At 37.7% G+C, this 24,013-nt stretch overlaps 2 protein-coding genes across 2 annotated transcripts in view; one reads left to right on the top strand and one right to left on the bottom strand.

Moving 5' to 3' along the window:
* ARMH4 (armadillo like helical domain containing 4) overlaps positions 1-24,013 on the bottom strand; it is a 118,355-nt gene that overhangs the window by 77,086 nt on the left and 17,256 nt on the right. Inside the window, exon 4 of the mRNA XM_044662033.1 lies at positions 15,047-15,292. Within this exon, the coding sequence (XP_044517968.1) occupies positions 15,047-15,292 (246 nt within the window). The remainder of the gene's footprint in view (positions 1-15,046; positions 15,293-24,013) is intronic.
* On the top strand, positions 11,249-12,931 carry LOC123235819 (transgelin-2). Its single transcript, XM_044662035.1, has one exon. It carries the CDS (start codon positions 11,528-11,530, stop codon positions 12,125-12,127), a length of 600 nt encoding a protein of 199 aa, XP_044517970.1. The 5' UTR covers positions 11,249-11,527; the 3' UTR covers positions 12,128-12,931.

Here is a 24,013-nt window from a genome sequence, read left to right as displayed (position 1 = left end):
ACAGCAGAACCAGGACTAAATCAAGGGTCTCCTAACTTTTTGTCTGCTCTCTAATTCTGCATGAACAATACCACTGATATAAAATAAATAAACAAAATAAATGGCTTCAATTGTGATTTTCAAACCTGGGTTTTCTCAGATCTTGAATTAGAGTTTTCTATGGAAGAATTTAACACTTTGCTTCAAGACTATATTCTAAATTGCATGTTTGGTTGCCAGTTCCTTTTTTTTCTCAAAAATATATCACTTTGCTCATTTCCCTTTAAAGTATTAACTGTTGATTTCTTGCCATTTTTATCTCTGGAAATGCATAGTATAAATCTTCATGTAAACGGTTTTTATATTCAAGGGTTGTTTTGTTTTGTTTCTCAAAACAAATATATCCTTTAGTCAGTACTCTCATATCTTCTTATCTATCTGACCCACATTTAAAACATTTTTTATCAGTAACAAGAACAATTAGGCAACTGCTTTATATGTCAACAAAGCATCTTCCCTACCTCCTTCAAATTGTTCATACCAGTTAAAAGCTCATGCTCTTGACATTCTTTCCTCCCTATAAATTTCTTTTAAAATGTCAAGTGTCTCAGTTGTAGATCTAAATTCATATAAGATGCCACTCTTCTCTAAGTAACAGCCATAAGTAACTCTGATGTCAACATGAAGACCATAAATGTCTTTACCACATCTAAAAGTTGAAAATTCACTGGATCACCATGAAAGCACTGTTCTAGCAAACTAAAGCAATATCACCGCAGGTCAGTATTTGATGTAGGCCTTCTCTCCTCCCAGTGGCCACTGAAAAAGGTCATTACCTTTACTGGTTAGGGAACAAAATTTAGTATAAATCAATGGTGGTGTAAGAATTGAGAGAAATCTCATGAGAGCCACACATAAGAAAATCATATCTATACAAAAGAAAGCCTATAGCCTTGAAATACTATTTTGCCTGTCCAGTTGTAATCCCATCACAACTGTTATCTCTGGGATTGTCTTTGCCTCATTCAGTATTCGGTACCAAGGTATTTCATTGATATTAATGTTGTCCACATAACACATGCTTTACTTGTAAATATTTATTTCAGAAACACATGAGTGAACTTCAAGGGAACAAATAAAAAGACAGTAACAAAATGTGTAGAGGACACTAACCTGGTTTCCAGGCCAGATGCCCACAAAGTTGCTAGTAAGCTCTTTTTCCAACTCATCCATTTACTTACTTTAAATTTTTGAATTATAAGGAACCTTAAAGATTATATAATTCAGGATTAGCTAGATGGTATGATGAAGAGAATGCTAGACTTAGAGTCAAGGAGAATTGGATTCAAATCCAGCCTTGGATACTTACTAACTATATGATATTGGCCAAATCACTTAACCTCTCAGCCTCCAGTCTCCATCTATAAAATGGGAATAATAAAAACAACTTCCTAAAGAGAAAAAAGTGAGGTAAACATGTTAAATGCTTTATAAACCTTAAAGCACTATATGAATGATGCTATTATTATTATTAGATTTTAAAATCTTGCTAGATAGATCTCTGAGCAAGACGCCATCTGTCTCCATAAATTTTAAAAAACTTCCAATGAAAAGGAAAATAAAACAACACTTTATTTTCAGTATTCACTGATCTCAAGCCATCTAGGAAATGAAAAATTACTCCTTATAGAAAAGTAGCAACCTAGGATCTGGGGTTTGATGTCATTTTTATTTGTTTAATGGTGTGTGTTTTGGGAGTGTAGGACACCAAATCATTTAAAAACATCCCCATGGCCACACCTCTACTTATGAACAAAACCAAGACTAGAATCTAGCCCTCCTGACTTCTAGCCCAAGGCTCTTTCCATTTTCACATTGCTACCAATCTCAAATTTATGAATATATAGAACATATCCACTGCCTGGGTAGGGAAGATGTAAAGGGAAATTTAAGATAATGTTGAGAAAAGGCATAAAGATCTTTTCTAACTTATTTTCCATTATTCTCAGTAGTGATCATTTGATAATTCATTTCAGTCACTGGACATACTCATAACAGGCATGAATATACATGAGATTTTAATGTGACTAAAAATCATATGGTTATGTAAAAAGAAAAAAAAACTTCTATGATTCCTGAACCTAAAAAAAAAAATGTAAGCAGAGTTAACTGGTTCTGCAAGAAAATCATGTGCTGCCTTTGAAATGCAAATTTCTACAGCTAGACCACAGCTTCCTTAGAAGACAATGATACTTTCCAGTTTGAATTTATACTTTCAAAAATCAACATTTTGAGCCCTTAATTTAATTTTGCAATTTAAAATATGATTCATAAGTCACCTGGGAGATAACAAATGCTGAAGAAAATTAATTCATATTCCTTATACATGCTAGGTTCTGCACTGTCTGATAATTATTTCTGAAAACAAGTTCAAGTGACAGTATTTTCTTGCCAGCCAATTTCCATTACTGTGGATGAACTAAGTTTCAGTTTTATGTTCTAATCCTCTGAAGACACCTGGAACTTTTTATTTAATTCAAAAACCTCGGTAGTGGAGGATAGGGACAGGAAAAAGAGAATATATGCCTTTTAATCTTACTGTAGTGACATTCAATTTGCCCTTTCATATGTCTACAAGTATTTGTGGAAGTCCCTGAAAGAGGAAATCAACTAAGCCATTTTCAAAGATGATTCAATAATAGTGGCAAACCATGTGGTTACTTTTTAGCAATTTCAAGTGCCCTGAATTCCTTGGGACAGAGCGAAGTTGCACTCTGTGCCCATTTAAAATATCAAAAGAGATACAAATCACACCACTATAAGAATCTAAAGCAATTTAAATGCTGTGAGCAGTCTCTCACATTCATAATCCTAGTTATTCAAGCTTTTATTTTTTATTTATTATTATATTATTTTATTTATGCCTATTATTTTCATAGTCCATCCACATAGCTATTTGAAAAAATCATTTGAAGAATCACATATTTTCTGAAAAAAATTTAATTAATTCAATTCTTACTTTTTTAATGTTTTTAATTTTTTTAAAAAGACTTGTGAGCAGTGGAGAGGGGTGGAATCAAAGTGGCTCTAAGGATTCTTTTCAGAATCCTTTTGGTCAAATAAAGTTCCCAGACATTTTAGTTGGCTTCAGCGACACCTACTGTTCTGAATAAGGAAGAGCAGCCTGCTCAATAACGAGGGGCATGCAATCCAATAGGCTTGCTTCACATGAAAGGCAGCCATAGAAGTTTTTCTCTACCTTGTGTTGAAGCGAAACTAAAAACGTCTTCTATACAAATAAAATAAAATCTGTGAAAAGAATTTCCTTCATCATCATGCATCTTGGAATGAAGCCACTTAAGATCAAAGATATAGAGATGGGACAGAAGACATAGAGTCCAAATTACTTGTTTTACTGATGAGGAAACTGAGACACAGGAGAGTTGAGTGACTTGCCCAAAGCCATGTAGATAGTAAGTATTTGGACCACCGTGTTAGAGTAGATGGAACACTGGGCCTGTGTTCAAATCTTGACTTCGATAAGGCACAGTGAATAGAGAAATGAGCCTGGAATTAAGAAGACCTGAGTTCAAATCCAGTCTCAGACACTTACTACCTGTGTGACCCTAGGCAAGTCACTTCATCCTGTTTGCCTCAGTTTCCTCATCTGTAAAATGAGCTGCAGAAGTAAATGGCAAGACATGCTAATATCTTTGCCAAAAAGAAAACAAAACAAAACAAAATGGTATCACAGAGTCAGACACAATAGAACAACAAGATGTGTGCCCCCAGAAAAGTCACCTGACTTCTTTGGGTTTCAATTTCTTCATCTATAAAAAGAAGGGGTAGATTCAATGATTTCTAAAGTCACATCTGATACCAAATCTATGATCCTGCTATGAGAGAGAGGTCTACTTCTTTGGCAATCTCCCCTTTAGAAAGGGTGCAAATACAGGTTTAATTATGAAAAAAGTATGAAGCAGGAAAAATAAAAAGCAAGAAAAAGGGTCCTGAAAGGTAATGGCACAATCGTGGTACTCTTGAGTAATAAAGAAATTCAACTTTCTGTTCCCAAGGTTCCAAAATATTTTTCAGGACACATTACCTTAAATAAACCTTGTCACGAAAATGCTTATAGTCATACTAAAAAGGAGGACAAAATAGAATATAGATGAGATTATTTTAAAATTTAAGATCAATGATTATGGAATCATAGATTAAGAGTTGGAAAGGATCTTAGAGGCCATCTATTTCAACCACCTTATTATACAATTAAAGAAAGTGAGACTCAAAAAGACTAAATTAATTGTTTAAGGTCAAACAGGTAGCAAAAGAGGGAGAATTTAAATCTAAGTCCTATGACTCCAGAGCTGGTGTTTGTTACACTGTGCCATGAAAATCCCTATATTGCAAATCCTTTGGGAGTCACTAACTATTGGGTCAAAATAAAGTCAAAAGGCACCATATTTTCAGAGTTCCTGCCCTAAGGATCATTTTGTTGATTGCTTCCTTGTGAATTTGAACAATCACTATAAATGCTTTTGTAATCTAAAAGAATCATTTTATTGCTGTCAATTCCATCTTACTATTCTTCCTTTTCCAAGTGTTTGATCTCAAAACAAAAAAGATTTATGGACTTTTTCAGAAGAAAATCATCAAATGACCATACTGCTCTTCTGGGAATGCTATTCTCTAATTCAACAGGCTCGAAATAAATAAAATGATGTTGTTACTCTTATTACCCTATCAGGGATTTCTGTAATGTCATCTCAAGAAACTATACTGGATAAAGGTTGAAATGAAAAAGAACTATGTGGCTTTTGTTTTCTTTTATTTTGTTTTAGGGTTATCATTGTTATCTACTCTTGGAAGTACAGATGAAAGTGAACCAAACAAGCCCAATGGTAGAATACCCAGGATCTTAATCTGGAAGAGACTTTAGAAATCATTTATTACAACTCCCTCATTTTATAGATAAGGAACCTGAGGCATGAAAAAGAGAACTGGCCTGAGGACACACAAATAATAATTCAGTCTAAGATTTTAACCTACCTTTTTATCTTTTTTTTTAACCTTACTTTCCATTTTAGAATCACTGAGTAAAGCTTTCAAGCCAGAAAATCAGTAAGGGATAGGTAATTGGGATTAAGTGATTTGCCCAGGGTCACATAGCTAGGAAATCACATCACATTTGAACCAAGGACTTTCCATCTTTAGGTTCAGCTCTCAATCCACTGAGTCACCTAGCTGCCCTTCAATCTTCTTATTCTTACTCCAAATCTAGCGTTCCCTCCAATATGCTATATTGCTTCCAAATAAGAAATAGGATAGCACAACCAACAAGTTAGCATACTAACTGTCCCCCCTATCCTTACTAACTCTCAAAAAGAAAAGTCGAAAGAAGTATTATCCACCAAATTAAGAATAATTACAGCTGAATCCAGAGGGGAGGGAGGGAAGGAGGGAAGGAGGGAGAGAGAGAGAGAGAGAGAGAGAGAGAGACAGAGAGAGAGAGAGAGAGACAGAGAGAGAGACAGAGAGACAGAGAGAGAGACAGAGAGACAGAGAGAGAGAGAGACAGAGAGAGAGAGAGAGAGAGACAGAGAGACAGAGAGACAGAGAGACAGAGAGAGAGACAGAGAGACAGAGAGAGAGAGAGACAGAGAGAGAGAGAGAGAGAGAGAATAAGAATCCCATTAAGGTAAAATCCTTAAAAATTAACTCAAGTACATTAATTTTTTTATTGTTCTCTCAGAACTCTCCCAACAATCTCCAAGTTTCCAGCAGGAATACACAAACCAGAACAAACCCACATACTTTTGCCTGGGTACCTATACTGGATTCCTCTCTGGCTACTGACCCTGTGCCAGTAGTCCCCACCTGTCCCACACTCCCAACAAGCAATTAATTCATCCAGCCCCTTGGGAAAGATGGTAAGGAAAGCATACTACATTATACTGTGGTGATACCGAGGTTAGGGATCCCCAAGGCTGCAGAAACTCTATCTGGAATACCCTCTCCATACGGCTCGCTCCAACAAAAAGCAGTAGGTCCCAATCACAAATGAAAGGATGCTAGCCAAGGAAAAAAGTGATGCAGAGAGTCAGCATTCCTGGTTGCACTGGGCCTGAAAGAAAGGGATTGGAACCCATCTAGGACCAGCCTTCTCTTCCTTATTGCTCTTAGCCTAGTAATCAAATCTTAGACCAGGAAACTTGGAGCAGTACTGCCAGTCCTGGGAAGGGCATGTCATACAACTGCATGGTGGCTCAATTCACCATACCAGTGACTTCCTAGATCAAATCACCCCACTCGTCAACCTTTATATATGATGTATTCTCTTTTTTTTTAAGAAGACAAACTCTTACAGAGTTTTCTTCTTGAATCTGTACCCTTAGCACTGTTCCTGGAATATAACAAGAATTTAACAAATCCTTTTTATATTCTTTCAATCAATGTATCAACTCTTTAGGTTAAAAGGAAATACTTTAAAGAGGATTAGGGCTATTAGTTACTCATAAATTATAATGAAGTATTTTAATTAGATATTTTCCTCCTAAACATCTAGCTAAAGTTAGCTGCTCTGTGTACACCAGAGTATAGAAGAAAGATAATTTTCTATCAGGGAACACCTTAGTGGGGTTTTGGTGGAGCCTTGGGACAATAAAAGTAAAGCATTAAGGCACTGAATATCTTGGAAGAGGCAGATGGGGCAGAGTAGGCACAAAGAAATGGTAGAAGAGAAAAAGGCATAAAGAAAAAGATTTATTCTTGATTAAGAATAAATTTTTGCCCACATCAATAGTTTTGCCCAAGGATGGCCTTGATTAAGTTACAAGAGAAAGAAAAGCTGAATAATCAGATTGTCTTTAATCTCTCCAGGACTTCTATAGGTTAGTACCAAGCAGGAAAATCCAGCTGACAATAAATGGTCACTTTTACCTGTGAATACACAAGCCAACGTAAACTGTCCGCTTCCTAACTGGCGGGAGTGTAGAAGTCCAGTGCCTAGCACCAGCACAATATACTAGGGTTCTCTGATTTGTGATAAACAAAGCCAGATGGTGATTTCCTGATTGCCGTCCACCCTTTTCATGTTCCACAGTTGGAGGTCATATTCCTTTGGGCTTAAACTCCACAAGGGTTTGCTTATTAGATTCATCTAGTTACAAACAGCTACTGTTCTTTCTGAAAGGAAAATTGTTCTATATTGCTTTTATATTATTGATCACAAACCAAATGAGCACATGTAATCCTTTAGAAAAGTAACTGCAATTATAATTTTTAGAGTTAGACCCAGTTATTACATCGTGATTAGGTATAAATTATAACAATAGAATACTAATCACAGTTTTGGAAAGAACATAATTTGGCACATTAGGATATTTTAGCAACCAAAAATATTAAGAGCTTCCACTGGAGGAATAAAAACTTTAGGTCTGGGTAGTTATCTAAGGAAGCTGAAACCCATGCAGAAGGAAGGTTCATTAGGAATGATGAATGCACAGCTGGCCTGATGAGATCATAAGAAAACAACCTTGGCATGTCCAGATGTTGTTTGATCCTTTGAAGATGTATGCCAACTATAGGTTCTCCGAAGTATTATGGACAAGAAAGATTACTTTGACCTAAGTAGAATGGTTAAGTTCTGGAGGGAGGACTAATTAAATTTTTTTTAATCTTAATCCTGAACTGAACTTGGGATTTCATATCACATGTTACAAACTCTTAACTGCATGTTTCTTAACATCTTATGTGCCTTTTGCCTCATTAATGACATGCTAATTAACTGTCAAAAACCTATCAAACACAGTGTTGAACATCTAAAAGGGGTCTTTGCCACAGAATGGGCATGGTGAGACCTCCAGCTTTAATTTACCACAATTAAAGTTTGGATCTTCAGCTCAAAATGATGGCCCAGAAATTTCTTTATTTTTCACATTTCTCAAGAAGAGGCAAATGAAAAATTCAATTCCTGTCATTTCAAGGACTTCAGCCCTGCGGGAGGACTCAGAGATAGGAGGTATAAATCACAATTATCTTGAAAACTGTCAGCAGTATTCCATTTTAAATTCTCTTCTTAGATTATATTGTTGTTGTTTGGTTGTTTCGGTCATGTCCAACTCCTCATGAATTCATTGGGGGTTTTCTTGGCAAAGATACTGAAGTGGTTTGATGTTTCCTTCTCCAGTTCATTTTACAGATGAGGAAACTGAGGCTAACAGGGGGCTAAGGGACTTGCCCAGGGTCACACAGCTAATAGATGTCTGAGGCCAGATTTAAACTCAGGAAGATGAGTCTTAGATCATAGAAATCTGAAATTTCCTGAAATTAATTTTAAATATTCCTCAGTTAACACACACTGATGTATTCCATTGATTATATATTTAAAATGGGTAAATTGGTCTATAAGGGTCATTCTTCAGAACATGTCACCCCCTGGTAACTGCATGGACTATATGGAAACTAGTGGGGGGCAAATTTGAGCTGGTTCTATTCAGCATTTTCATAGTTTAAAAAACTTGAAGGAAAAATCATGGCATACTTTTCAAATTTTCAGATGATGCAAAGCTAGAAGTGATAACCAGCCCAGGACTGACAAAAATGAGACACAAAAAGATCTTAACTGGAACCGTGGGCTAAAGCTAAGAAGATTACATTTATCCCTTTTAAATTCCAAGTCAAGCTCCCCTATTCAAAAAATTTAGAAAGAGAGGATGGGAGAGTAGCTAGAAAGCAGTTCATGTGAAAAAGATCTAGGTTTTATTGGATTACAAACTTAATAGGAGGCAGGAGCTTGGTGTAGAAGCCAAAAAAGCTAACATGATCGTAGCATTAGCAGAAATACAGTAGCCAAAGCAAGGAAGGTGATAATCTCCTGGGACTCTTTCCTGGTCAAACCACATCTAGAGAATTGTAATCCTTTCTGGGTATTTTAGGAAAAGATTTCATATTTTAGAAAAGAGATCAGAAAGCTGGAACGAATCTAAAGGAGAATGATCCTAGTAGGCAAGGCACTCAAAGTCCTGCCCATTTTGATTGGTTTAATCAAACTGTAGATAAATAGTAAATAATAAGGGAGAAGAGTCAGGGATGGGGATGAGGTCACCCTGCAAATATTGAAAGGATTGTCCTGTAGAAAAGCTAGTAGATTTCTTCTGACTGTCCCCAGAGGACAGAACTAAAAACAACAAGTAGAAGTTACAGAAAACATCTATAAGGATGTATAAGGAAAAGGTTTCTCATGATTAGAGCTAGCCCAAAATGACAAAATGTAATGGACTTCCTTAGGAGGTAGTGAGTTCACTATCTCTGATAGCATTCTTAGTGGCGCAGTGGATAATTGTTGGGCATGGAGTCAAGAAGATCTGAGTTCAAATCCAGCTTCAGATGCCTTATAGCTATGTTGTCCTGGGAGAGTCACTTAACCTTTGTCACAATTTCCTCAGCTTTGCAAAATCAGGATAATTACAGCACCCACCTTGAAGAGTGGTCAAGAGGCTCAAATGAGATATTTGTAAAGCATTTAGCACAGTGCCTGGAACATAGCAGGTACTACATAAATTTTATTCCCTTCTGCTATGTATTTAATCTCTGTGGCAGATCTCTTAGGAACTCTTGGCCCAGAGATGAAAATGTTTTGAGAAAAATGCATTGATGCTTTGTCTCACTGAATATTGGTTGAAAACTTAACATTTTTCCAGCTTCCTAATTAATACCTGTCGGCAGCTAGGTGGCACAGTAGATAAGATTACCAAACCTAGAGTTAGAAAGACTCATCTTCCTGAGTTCAAATCTGGCCTCAGGTACTTAACTAGTTGTGTGACCCTAGGCAAGTCACTTAACTCTGTTTGCCTCAGTTTCCTCATCTGTAAAATGAGCTGGAGAAGGAAATGGCAAACCACTCTAGTATTTTGCCAAGAAAACCACAAATGGGTCATAAAGAATTAGATGTGGAATAAATGAACAGCACCGATTGTTATATCATTACATTGAACATTTTTCTTTGGTTCTGATTAGTTCAATAAAGGATAAGTCATAGTGGTGTGAACTAAGAACCTCATTGTTGCATGGTAAAGGTAAAAGCCTTTCATACCAGAACCCTCTTGAATCTGTCTAATAATTTCACTACCACTCAATGCCATTAGCCCACCCACCCCTAGCAAAAGTTGACTTTGCTGCCTACTCTCTCTGCACATGCCTTTGTTGGGTCCAGCTCTGAAGCAATGGTCCCTCCCCTGGTTACACAGGACCCCAGACATCCAGGAGACACCTCTGGCAAAAACTGAGGGCGAGGTGATGAGACAAATCACCAAACCCAAGAGGAAAAATGAAAAAAAAAAGGCTTGGGGGCTCCTTGTAGAAGGATAGCCTGAAACCACTGTTATAATAAAGGAACTCTAGCTATAAAGAATGAAGGCAAAGGAAACTTTCTGGCCTATGATAATAAAATATTTGAGAACCTTAAAGGAACATACCTCAAAAGGTTAGTCTTTCCCAATTTATCCTATCTATATTTTTGTTTGTACATCATTGTTTGCAGGTTGTATTCCACATTCGACTGTAAGCTCCTAGAAGGCAGGAAATGTTTTTTGCACCTTTTTATATCCTCAGTGCCTAGCAGAGGTCTGGAGAGGAGACACCTAAAAATGTTGGTTGATTGATGAATCGATTCAAAAAAAGGAAGGCCTGGATTCAAATGTCACCTTTAGTATTTACCAGCTATATCATCTAACTTTTCTAAACTTCAAGTTTCCTCATCTCTACAATTGTAATAATAATAATGATACTCATAGGGATGTTTTAAGGATCAAATGACAATGCAAAGAAAGCATTTTTCAAACCTAAAGGTATTAAATAAATATCAGCTACTATTGTTATTACTCTCATTATTATTCCAGAGATTGGTAGATAGAATGGTGACATGAAATAAAAAAATATAACTTCTGTGCCTGCATGATTAGCTCAGATATGCTACCTAAACTTTACAAATATTTCTTAGCTATTATACAAAATCCTCCATCAAAGTACTACTGCCATGCTTCATTTGGGTTTGAAAGTTCCCCTGGATTCATAAAATCAACAGAGGTCTCACAGAGCCTACCAAGGTGTCAAGACTTATGGGCCAAGCATATCATTCTTCACTTTTTTCCTCTATGAAATTTTCTCTAGTAAAAACAATATGAATCTATTCACAACAAATGTGGAATTCTGTATTGTTACAGTAGCACATGTACAACTTAAATAATATTTCCTACCATCTCAAGGAAGATGTAGGGGCAGGAAGGAAGAAGATTGCAAAAGATCAGAAAATGATTAATAAAATTTTATCTACATGTAACCTGGGGGAAAAAAACATAGGACAAAAAAGAGAAAAAAAAAAGACATGGGCCAACATAATGTACTGCTTATCTGTCTATCATCTAAGGAACAACTTAGCTAAAGCTGGATAGACTGGCCACTCACTGAGCGCCGCGCCCCAACCCACTCCGCTCTCCTTTAGCCGCCCGGTTGTAAAGATATCTGCATCTACACATACCATCACAGAATGGCCAACAGGGGACCTGCTTATGGACTGAGCCGGGAGGTGCAGCAGAAAATTGAGAAACAGTATGATGCTGACCTGGAACAGATCCTCATTCAGTGGATTACCACACAGTGCCGCAGAGATGTTGGGCGGCCCCAGCCTGGGCGAGAGAATTTCCAAAATTGGCTCAAGGATGGCACGGTGCTGTGTGAGCTCATCAATGGGCTATACCCTGAAGGCCAGGGCCCAGTAAAGAAGATCCAGGCTTCAGCCATGGCCTTCAAACAGATGGAACAGATTTCTCAGTTCCTACAGGCAGCAGAGCGCTATGGCATCAATGCCACTGATATCTTCCAAACTGTGGACCTCTGGGAAGGAAAGAATATGGCCTGTGTGCAGCGGACACTGATGAACCTTGGTGGTCTGGCAGTGGCCAGGGGTGATGGGTTCTTCTCTGGAGACCCTAACTGGTTCCCTAAGAAATCCAAGGAGAATCCTCGAAACTTCACAGATAACCAGCTACAGGAAGGCAAGAACGTCATCGGGCTGCAAATGGGCACCAACCGTGGGGCATCTCAGGCGGGCATGACTGGTTATGGGATGCCACGCCAGATCCTCTGATCACTACTCCTACTTACCCTCCCTTGAATGGTTAATATATTTCTAGCAATGACATTCCCAGGAAGCCCGTGGAACTCTCAAGCCCCTTCTGTTCCCACCTGTGCCCATTCTGCCCTGCCCCCTCCTCATTGATGGTGCCTGCGCCTCTATTGTGCCTACAGGTGGTGAGCCAGTGCCTTTTCACCCTGAACTTGCCGTAATACACTCCCTCTCCGCCCCCACTCAGCAAAACTGGACCAACTGCTCTCTCCTCCCCTTCTCCTGAACCAAAACTGAGGGGCACCTGGCCCCATCCACATTCCTATTCCTTCTGCCACCCTGGCTTGTTCTCTCACTTGGGAATTTGTACCCTCATAGCCAGTCTTTAGGCCAGGGTTCAGTGCCTTGACGGGAGCTGAACATGGGACCAATTTCTCCTCCACAAGGTTGTTCTTTCTGCTCCCTCCACCCCTAGCCTTGCTACTGTGGAGACTTAATTTATAGGGAGGGGCCCCTGGTGGCTGCTGTCCTGGCCACAGCTGGACTTTGAAAGCCACACATCTGGCTAGGCCTCTCCTTGGCAGCGGCCCCTTTTTCCCTTGGTCCCTCCCTTCTTGGCATCGCCTCCCGCCTCGTCCCCTCTTTACCCAGTAGCCTGGGACACATTTATGGAGTGGGGAGGAATGTCCAGGGAGGTGGGTTGACCTTGCCTTCTCTTCTCTCCTCTCCTCCCTCCTTCCCTCCTTCCTCAAAAGGCCCACCCAAAGTCTGGAGCTTAGGAATGCGAGTTTGCTGATCTGAATAAAGATTCCCAGTCTTTGTAAGACCCGGAAAAAAAAAAAAAAAAAAAAAAAAGCTGGATAGACTGATCCTCAAAAAACTGAGCCACAGGTAATGATTTTTTTTTCAGGAAATCTTATAAAATCTGTCTTCCATCCAAGCCCAGGACACTTTTAGCAATGGACTGCTCTGAGAACTGTGTGTTGCATAAGCAGAGAAAAAACATGATTCCTGAATGACTAAGAGAATGTTGATCCATGAAACTTCATGAGAGGAAAAGGGATGTATTTTAACTAGTTGTAAGCACACATCAAGAAAAAAACACTAGGGAAACAATTTTTAAAAAGCAAGAGAGATAGGGTATAAACTTTTGAGTGGCAGGCTGGAGCCCTCAGAATCTTAAATATTTGGGAAAACCATCCAATCATGTATCTTAAGCTACAAGACTTGAAATTCTAGAGAGTGCCAAGACTGGCCTTCCACTGGGAAATATCATTCTCTTTTTCCTGATTTGAATTGAGATCTTATCTTACCCAGCAGAAGGCATGGTTCATTTACTTTTATATGTATTTTGCTAATCCTAATCTGTAGAACTGCCCTGATTTCTGTTTGCCATTTTTCTAGGAGAAATGAGATTGCTTACTATTTATTCTTTTTATGCCATTTTATTTCATCGGAGTTTAGTGAAATGGGGCTAAGCTATAAGCTAAGGACTTCCCTCCTTCTTAAGAGTAATCAGGAAAATGGCTCTCATTCTGAACTTATCATGCCCTTAGATAAGAGATTTTTAAGGGATGGTAGATCTATATATGTCTAGCCTGATCCTCCTCTTGGAAATGGGAAGAGATATTAAGCAGCCTTGGCAGTGCTTGATATTGCCTGCCCCTCTCCCCAAGTGGGTTACAGGAGGAAACATGCTGGTGACAGGGCTGTCCATCAGCAAAATAACCCCAGGTTGGGGCAGAAACAGGGTTAAGTTTACAAAGAATACTAGCTCCCTATTAAGGAGTAGAGAGATTTTGATCTGATTAATCAAAATCATACTTGCTGACAAAGAAGTGGAAATTGAAGGGATGTCCATCAATTGGATAACGGCTGAACAAATTGTGGTGATTGTATGTATGTGTATATATGTTTGTGTGTGTATGTGTACTACATATGGAATACTATTGTGTCTTAAGAAATGATGAGCAGGATGACTTCAGAAAAACCTGGAAAGACTTACAGATGCAGAGTAAAGTGGGCAGAACCAGGAAAACATTGTACATAGTAACACCAATATTGTATGATTAACTATGAAAGACTTAGTTATTATCAGCAATACAATGATCCAGGACAATTCTGAAGGATTTACAACAAAGAATGCTATCCACCTCCAGAGAAAGAACTGTTTGGAGTTTGAATGCAGAATAAAACATACTATTTTTCATTTTATTTTATTTGTGTTTTTATTTGGGGAGTTTTGGTTTCATATGAGTATTCTCTCACAACAATGGCCAATATGGAAATATGAAAAAAAAATCATACACAAATGAAATCATGTTTCCTTAACATGGAACAACTATCCCTACTATCATCCACCACCTCAAAATAAGGTTAATTTCACCAACAAAATTCTCTATGATCAAAGTAAAGGAATTAACCAGTACTCAATGACAAAATTACCGAATTCACTTTGAACTCATCAAAAGCAGGCTATAGCCCAAATGGTTTAGAAGATTCAGTGAGTGGGAGCCCAAGAAAGTTTGGGCTGAGTATCTCCTCATTAAATCAATAATTTTCTATACTCCTAACATATCTTACTGCTATATATCAAATACTACTCCTCACCAGCCCCCTTTGAAATAAATGCCAATAAACTTCAATAGATACCCAATCAATTAATAAATCATTTTCCTTTCCCTTCCCAGAAGGCTTCTTCCTCCTGATACCCTTCTGGCTAGAAAGGTTGAATGAAATCCTCTCTGGATTTCAAATAATAATGCTCAATTGGCAGGATAAGGAAAGCAATGTAAAGAACAAAAGAGTAATGAAATCAGCTATTAAACTTTCCCCAAATGAGTTGTTATTTATTGGTCAATTTTGCATTTTCACTTATGATTAATATAAAAAGAAGAGGTGTTATTCAAACAGAAAAGGTTCACAAGAAATTGCTCTTACCAAGGCCTTGATTCTGCTGTTCCCATTCTATAGCATCTGGAACCTGATATGACACTCCTTCCAATGGTTCCAAGTTTCCCCTGTCTAACCTGGGTTCCTGGGAAGTAATACCAGGGAGAGTAAACCCAGGCAGCTCGGTATCCCCCTCCATACTTTCATCCAGAGAGTCTTCATCTTTATCTTCCTCATCTTCTTCTTCCTCCTCCTCTTCTTCCTCCTCTACTTCTTCATCTTCATCTTCCTCTCCTTCTAAAAAGGAAGAAGTCAAAAACAAAACACTTAAGTAATAGCAATATGTTATCACTGTCCAGTTATTTGAAATAAAATAATAGGCAGCTAGATGGCACAGAGAACTGGAGCCAGGAAAACCTGAATTCATATCTGGCCTCAGACACTAGCTGGGCAAGTCACTAAACTTCTGTTTGGCTCAATTTTATTATCTATTCAATGAGCTGGAGAAGGAGGTGGCAAACTATTCTAGTATCTTTGCCAAGAAAATCCCAGATGGGGACATGAAGAGTCAGACCCGACTGGAATGACTAAATAACTACAATGGTAAATTGTCTTTTTTTTAAATTATCCACAGTTTAAACTAGATGATGTGGGATTGGAGAAAATAAAGAATTGGCATCCACCAAATATCTTACACTTAAATCCTTTCGTATTATGGTTATGTTAAGAAAGATTATCACAATTCTCATTATCACAATGAAAGCCCTCAGGAAATAAGTGCCCAGGATAATCTGAAGTGTGTTTTAAAAAGCTTTTTAAGGATTTATGGCAAGAAGCAATATGTAGTAGCAGTGAAAAGAGTATTGGCTTTGGAGTCAGAAGATTTGACACTCCTTTTGTCTTTCTGGGTAAGTTTTCTATGCTCTTAATTTCTTTATCTGTAAAATAGGGTTTGTAATATTGTCACTACTCACAGGACTGTTACAAGAAAAGTAGATATATGAAGTGCTCTTATTAAGGTTCTTACAAAGGGTAAAAAAATAATGAGAGGTTTTGTCATTCATATGAATTGAAATAGTAAAAAAAAAAGGACACTATAAAACAGCAACAAAACATAGATTAAATATAATGGAAGGCATCAGTGCTTCCTTTTCTGAATCATCATTCATATCCTACTCCCTGTCAGTGCACCCCAAAGATCTGTACAGAGTATTCTATTCTATCCTTGGTGACCTCCTCAGTTCTTAAGAGTTCCATTACTATCTCTGTTCAGAGCTTTACACAGTACCTGGCACATGGAAGACATTAATAAATGTTTATTGACTGACCTATGCAACCACTCTGGTCTCTTTCTAAGCTCCAAGCATAAATCATTAATAATCCATTTGAGCATCTTAAGCTTAATATGTTCAAAACAGAGTTCATTATCTTTCCCCCAAAACCCATCATTCCTCTGAATTTCTCAGTTTCTTTTTAAATGATACCATCTTTCTTCTAGTCACTTAGGTTCATTATCTCAGTCATTTTCTACTCCTTACTCTCTCTCATTTCACATCTCCAGTCAGTTGCCCATTGAGTCTTTTCTTTTTTTTCTTTTTTTTCTTTTTTTTTTTTAACCCTTGTACTTCGGTGTATTGTCTCATAGGTGGTAGATTGGTAAGGGTGGGCAATGGGGGTCAAGTGACTTGCCCAGGGTCACACAGCTGGGAAGTGGCTGAGGCCGGGTTTGAACCTAGGACCTCCTGTCTCTAAGCCTGACTCTCACTCCACTGAGCTACCCAGCTGCCCCCCCATTGAGTCTTACCTATTGGTTCTTTTTGCTGCTCCCCCTCCCACTGGACTCAAATGCTGTCCTCCCTCTCCCCACCACTGTAGAAACTAGCAATGTTCCCCTATTCCAGGGCCAAATGCTTCTCTTCTGTTCTGGGGTCTTAGCACTGCCTTTTATGCCAGGGCAGAGTGTGACACCCTCCACCCCAGTTCTGGGGTCCAAATTCAGGAGGGTATTTTCAGTGCCAAGGCACTCCTGTCCTGGGGCTGGAGCAATGAAGTCACCATCACATTGAGGGACTGCCCACTGACTATCTATGACAGATCTTTGTGCTGGGTTGAACCAGGTTCAGAGGCTGCCACTACTAGAGACAGAGATTTTCTAATATGAAAGACCTGAACAATGTTCTCTAAGTTGGGTCCTGAGAATTTGTTAAGAAAATATTTTTTAAACCTTCCCCAAATAATGCTATATAAAAACTACCAACTTCAGAAGGCACCCTGCCCAACATTGATTAAGATCTGTTGTTATCTGACCAAAAAAAGAAAATGAGAAATGTTGGAGAGGATGTGGGATAATCAGGACATTAATACACTGTTGGCAGAACTGTGGACCTACGTGATCGTTCTGGAGAACAATCTGGAACCATGCCCAAAGGGTCAAAAAACTATGCATACCTTTAAGCCAGCAATATCACCAGTAGGTCTATATCCCAAAGAAATTAAAGAAAAAGGAAAAGGACATATATGAACAAAAATATTTATAGAAGCTTTTTTTGTAGTGGCAAAGAATTAGAAACTGAGGGATTGTCCATCATTTGGGGAATGTGGGGAATGACTGAACAAGTTGTGATAAATGGTTCTAATGGAATAAGTTGAATTATAAGAAATGATGAATAGAATGATTTCAGAAAAGTCTGAAAAGACATATAAATGCAGAATGAAGTAGAACTAACTAGAAGAACATCGTATATAGTAACAGAAATATCATATGATGATTAACTGTGAAGAATTAAGCTATTATCAGCAATGGAAAGAAGTTCACAATGAAAAAATGCTATCCATAACCACAGAAGGAACTCTCAGAGTCTAAATGCAAATCAAAGCATACCATTTTTCACTTCATTTCCTTCATGAGTTTTTTCTTCTATGTGCAATGTATATCTTCTTTCAGGGCATGAGAAATATAGAAATATATAATGCATGACAGCGCTGGTATAACCATATCGGATATTTACTATCTTGAGAAGGGGAAGAGAAGGGACATAGGGAGAGAATTTGAATCAAAAAATGTCCTACATGTAATTAATTTTAAAAATTAAAGGACTAGAACTCTAAAAAATCTGTCATTATCAAGTTTATGGATTCTTGAACAAGAAGAATTTGACCAAGCCTATGTCAAGAGTGAGTAATTAGAAGTTTCCATCAACCAGAATTCTGACACCTAGCAAGAACATAGATAATGGCACTCATATAATACCTATTTGGAGACAGAGCCAAAATGGCAAATCATAGGCTGGGGACCCAGCTGAACTCTCAAAAAATTCCCCTCCAAACAACTTTAAAATAACACCTCAAAAAAAATTTTTTTGGAGTAGCAGAGCCAACAAAAGTTAAGAGGGAGATATTTTATCAGCCCATGACAATTTAAGGCCTAAACAGGAGAGGTCCATAACACGGAGTGCATGTAGGCCAAGAGCACTGCAATAGCACCAGCAATGAGCATTGGAGACAGCTTTGATAGCAGCAACAATAGCTTTGGGAACCCTCAGCCCTGAGACAACTGACAACTGAACAGAAAGAGATTGCAGAGGATTCTCTGTAGGCACTGGGCGTAGCTGGCACTGATTGGAACTCTAATGCCCATATGCAGTTTTTAGTTCCAGTTTCAGGATGGAGAGGAACACTTGCAATCAGTAAGTCACAAGAGAGCAGTGCCCTAGTCACAGTTCCAAGGCAAAGAGAAGCACTAGTATTTGTAGATGCAAGGGAGCAGGGGCCCTTCCTGGGTAAAGACCAGAAAACAGACCAAAAAAGCAATAATAACCCCATTTCTTCCAGGATAGCACCACCCTGGAAGTACCAAAAACTTACAGACCTCCACAACTAACTCTTAAAATAGCAGTACAAAAAAATTCATGAAGCCCAATTTTAAAATAAATTTTAAAGGGGCAGCTGGGTAGCTCAGCGGATTGAGAGCCAGGCCTAGAGGCGGGAGGTCCTACATTCAAATCCAGCCTCAGACACTTCCCAGCTGTGTGACCCTGGGCAAGTCACTTGACCCCCGTTGCCTACCCTTACCACTCTTCCACCTATGAGTCAATACACAGAAGTTAAGGGTTTAAAATAAAAATAAATAAATAAATTTTAAAGTCAAGAAAATAGGCAGCTTTGGGAGGAGGGAAGAAAGGAGGGCATGAGACAATTTGGGTATAACTTTGGAAAATTTATGTAGAAATTTATTATTGTAATTACATGTAATTGATTTTAAAAATTAAATATAAACTTAAAAAATAAAAAGGAATTTTAAAAAAAGAAATTGACTGGAAAAATGAACAGACAACAACAAAAAGAATATGCATAAAAAAGACACTAAAGTGGCAGAGAAGACCAAGACATAAACTTAGAAGACAAGAATGTGAAGAATCATCTAAGTGGCTCAATGGCAGGCCTGGAAATTGAAGGTCCTGGGCTCCTGTCTGGCCTCAGACACTTCCTAGCTATGTGACACAGAGCAATTTAATCCCAATTGGCTAGATCTTACCATTCTTTTGCCTTGGAACCAACACTGAGTATCAATTCTAAGACAAAAAGTAAGGATTTTAAAAAGAAGACAAGAATTTGAAAACGGCTCAAAGAAAGCTTACCCAAAAAAATGCTAATTGACCCTAAGGCCAGCAAGAATTACTGGAAGAGTTAAAGAAAGAAATGAGAGGTATTGAAAAATTGGGAAAAGAAATGAGAATAATGCAAGAGAATTACAAAAAGAAAATTAACAGCTTGGTAAAAGGGACACAAAAAAATGGGGAAAAAATTACACCTTTTGTGGGATGATATTCAGTGTGTAATTCTCAAGAGTAGTATTTGGCTTGTAACCCCAATTCTAAAGACCCCTTAGTGTTACTATTCCTTAGACTAAAACTGCCTGGCATACACACACACACACACACACACACACCATAAAACTTCTAGTTTTCCTGACCTATTTTCAAAAAACCTTGAGAAGAATTTATCTGTACCCTGGGAAGAAAGCCAAACTAGAAGATAAGCTAAAGGAGGGAAAGTACAGTGACTTTCAAAAGATCATTATGGTCCCCAGCCTGGGAATCCCATGATAGTCGCAGGTTTTTCTGGATCATGGTGGTCTTTAGGGGTATGTAATGTTGAAAATCATGTGCTCAAGACTGTAAAGTCACAACCCCTCCTTCTGTGGGATTGGACAGAAGGGAGGAGGGGAATCTTGCATCAGGATTATTATAAAAGTCTGTCATTGTACCAAGAAGAGAGGACATTTTTGGCCCAAGCAAGCCGCTTGTGTGGGCAGAATTCCTTTTCCTCCTCTTCCCCCACTTCTCCTTGCTGTCTGTTTTCTCCAAATAAAGCAGCTTTTCTCTACCAGCATCTTATCAAGTCTCCTGTCTGCTCATTAGAGTGATTTTGGGGGATACAAGTCCCCCAGAATTTCATTCCACACAACCTTAAAAAACAGAATTGACCTGATAATAAAAGAAGCACCAAGATTCACTGAACAAATGAACTCCCTTAAAAGCAGACTACACCAAATGGAAAAGGAGGTATAAAAATTCACTGGGGAAAAAAACACACTTAAAAAAGCAAAATTGGTCAAATGGAAAAAAGAGGTATAAAAGCTCACTGAAGAAAATAATTGTCTAAAAATTAGAATTGCAAAAGTAGAAGCTATTGACTTCGTGAGACAGCAAGACACAATAAGACAAAGTCAAAAGAATGAAAAAATATAAGAAAAGAACTGAGTCAAATTTATAAAAATAAGTCTTTCCATAATTCAAAAATGGTCAAAGGATATGAACAGGAAGGTTTCAGAAGAAGAAATCAAAGCTATCTATTTTCATATGAAAAAGAAAAATGCTCTAAATCACTATTGATTAGAGAAAAGCAAATTAAAATAACTCTGAGATACCACCTCACACCTATCAAAAATGACAAATGCTGGAATGGATGGGGGGAAATAGGTACACTAATGAACTACTGGTAGAGTAGTGAACTACACCAACCATTCTAGAGAACAATCTGGAACCATGTCAAAAAGGACTTTGAAATTGTGTATACACTTTGAGCAATAACACTTAAGTCTGTACCCCAAAAAGAACAAAGAACAAAGAAAAAGGTTTTACAAATATATTCCTGGTGGTGACAAAAAATTAGAAATGGAGAGGCTGTTCATCAATTAAGGAATGGCTAAACTAGTTGTAGCAAATGATTTTGATGGAATACTATTATGATATAAGAAATGACAAGGACATGGTTTTAAAAACATTGAAAGACCTATATGAACTGATGCAAAGTAAAATGAAAAGAACTAAGTCATTATGCACAGTAACAGCAATGTTGATCAATATTCTAATCAATACAGTGATCCAAGACAATTCCAGAGGACTCATGATGAAAAAATGCTAACCATCTCTAGACAAAGAAATGATGAATTTCTAGGTACAAATTAAAGTATAATTTTCTCACTTTATTTTTGTTGCCTCTTTTTTTGCAATATGGTGAATATAGAAATGTTTTGCATGACTCTACATGTATAATTGATAGCATATTGTCTGCCTTCTTAATGGGTAAAACAGCGTTGGGAAAGAAGAAGAGAACTGTTAAAGTTAAAAAAGGAAAGAATTCAAAAGTAAATAAATAAATTATAAACTATCTAACATATGTGATCCCAGAAGGAGGCCCTTTATTTCAAATAGCCACCATGCAACAAGACCTAAGAGATAGTACACACATATAAAATTTATGCTTCCAATTTGATGACAGGATGAAACTGAAGCATTAAATGTGTCTGGTCACAGAAATAGTTAGTGAGAAATGTGCTCAGTAATTCTCGGGGGTGTATATATCACTTGAAAAATAGAAATATTCCATTGTGAATGGAAAGGGGATATCTACATATATTTGTTTCCTTCCTTTCCCTCTCTATGCTGTTTCCCCTATCTTGTCACTTTCAAACAGCCTCTCTTGGTGGCTGTTTTGTTGTCATAATACTTAACATACTTTGTATATATGAAATCTCTTTCTGTCAAAAAAGGCACAAAATTTGACACAGAAATAACATTTCCAAGTCACAGTGGCATAAGGTTGTATTATACTCATTTCATGCAAAATGAACCAACAGGTTATATGAATGACTTCAAACTAGATGTACCTAATAACAGGAACTAAAACTGAAACACACACACGAAAAAAGATAAAAATAAGCCTATCCACCATTTATTTAGTCTAATGTTCCACTGACCAGAAGTTGACAAAACTCTTATGCAGGATATAGTTTGCAACCCCTTGCATAGGTCAGATTCTTTTTTTTCCTCGTTACTAAAATTTCTGACTAGAATTGATGAATCCAAGAGGCTTAATTAACCTAAAAATAACTAGATTCAGAAACACTAAGATAAAGAGGAAATGGAAAGAAATAAGCATTTATAAACTGCCTAATATGTACCAGGCACTGTGCTAAGTGATTTATACATATTACCTCATTTGATCCTCACAACAACCCTGACAGGTAGGTACTGTTATTGTCTCTATTTTACAGCTGAGGCAACTTGGGCAAATAGAGGTTAAGTGATTTGCCCAGGTGTCATAGTGACTGAGAAATCAGGTGTTCTCAACTTCAGATGAGCCTAGCAAATCAAAGAAACCTGCCTAAACAGCGTGAGCAAGAGGGGAAGGGCAATCTCTGGATCCAATTGAAATAGGCCACAATCAACTATAAATTCCATTTATTATTTTATATGAAGATCCCTTGAACTCTTTTCCTGTTTTCATTACCATCTTCTCAACAGCTGAGAAATGCAAAAAGTCCTAATGGACTGGAAAAACTACTGTCATAGTCAATCTCCAAACTATTTTTCCTGTAATTTCTTCCTAATTAGTATTTATAAAAAGTATCTGAAACATATCATCTCAACAAAAGATTAAGTTTAGTTTCCTAAAACTCTTTATTCTGATAATATTACCTCTGTCTTCTGCTTACTTATAAACTCTCTCCCCATCATTCCACTTCATACCAATACTGTCTTCCACTTCTGCCCTCTGGAACTCCCACTTGATAATTAACAAATTTCCCTTCATTTTAGACTTCTTTCCCTCATACTCCTCCCATCTTCTAGTTCTCTCTGAGATACTGCATCCTGTGCCTTCCTGTCTAAGACTAATGAAACTTTCTCTCATTTTTCGATGACTCACTAATCCAGAGGGGGAAGATGGGGAGAGATGGGCAGGAACCTGCCCAGGTCCTTGTTCCCCACTGTCATCATCTGGAAGAGGCAATGAAAGAATAAGAGATATTCCAATTCCACAAGCAACCATCAATCTTTCCTCCTTTGAGGTTTACTCTCTCCAAATTTATCAATTTATCACTTAGTCCAGAACCTGGTAACTAATTTCCAACCCCCAGATCGCTCTTCCTCCTTTCTCAATGAGTTCAGCGTCTAGCTCACTATTTCCCTCTTTGCCTCAATTTTCACCTCCATATTAGGGATTTGAACAAATGTGTTGATATTCCCTCAAATACCAGAACTTTCCAGTTCTCCATCTGTTCAAATTTCAAGTGGAAAAAAAATTATTGAATGTCATAAACCAGAAATGGGAGTCAGAACATAAAAATAATTTTAGAAACTGTTCATTCTTCATGGGAAATGAACTTAAGAAACTCTGTCTTTCGATGTAAACATAGTCATCTAATAAAAATGTTTTCTTAGCTTTGAGTATGTAATATGATTCTCCAGCAGATGGCCCTCAGAGATCAAGAAGGATCCAATAACCTAAGAATTTTTTTTAATTTTTATTTTGAATATTTTCCCACAGTTACATGTTTCATGTTCATGTTTGTCTCTCCCCCAAACTCCCCTAACCCCCCTTAGCCGACACACAATTCCACTGGGTTTTACATGTATCATTGATCAAGACCTAATTCCATATTATTGATAGTTGGACTAGAGTTATCGTTTAGTGTCTACATCCCCAATAATATCCCCATCAGCCCACGTG

The sequence above is a fragment of the Gracilinanus agilis genome, chromosome 2, assembly GCF_016433145.1.
Source record: "Gracilinanus agilis isolate LMUSP501 chromosome 2, AgileGrace, whole genome shotgun sequence".
Lineage (NCBI taxonomy): Eukaryota > Metazoa > Chordata > Mammalia > Didelphimorphia > Didelphidae > Gracilinanus > Gracilinanus agilis.
The sequence above is the reverse complement of the archived record's forward strand: the minus strand, read 5'-3'. Positions and strand labels throughout refer to the sequence as shown.

Bases quoted from the DNA above. Each gene is read 5' to 3' on its own strand.
- LOC123235819 (XM_044662035.1), top strand. From the start codon at position 11,528: ATGGCCAACAGGGGACCTGCTTATGGACTGAGCCGGGAGGTGCAGCAG.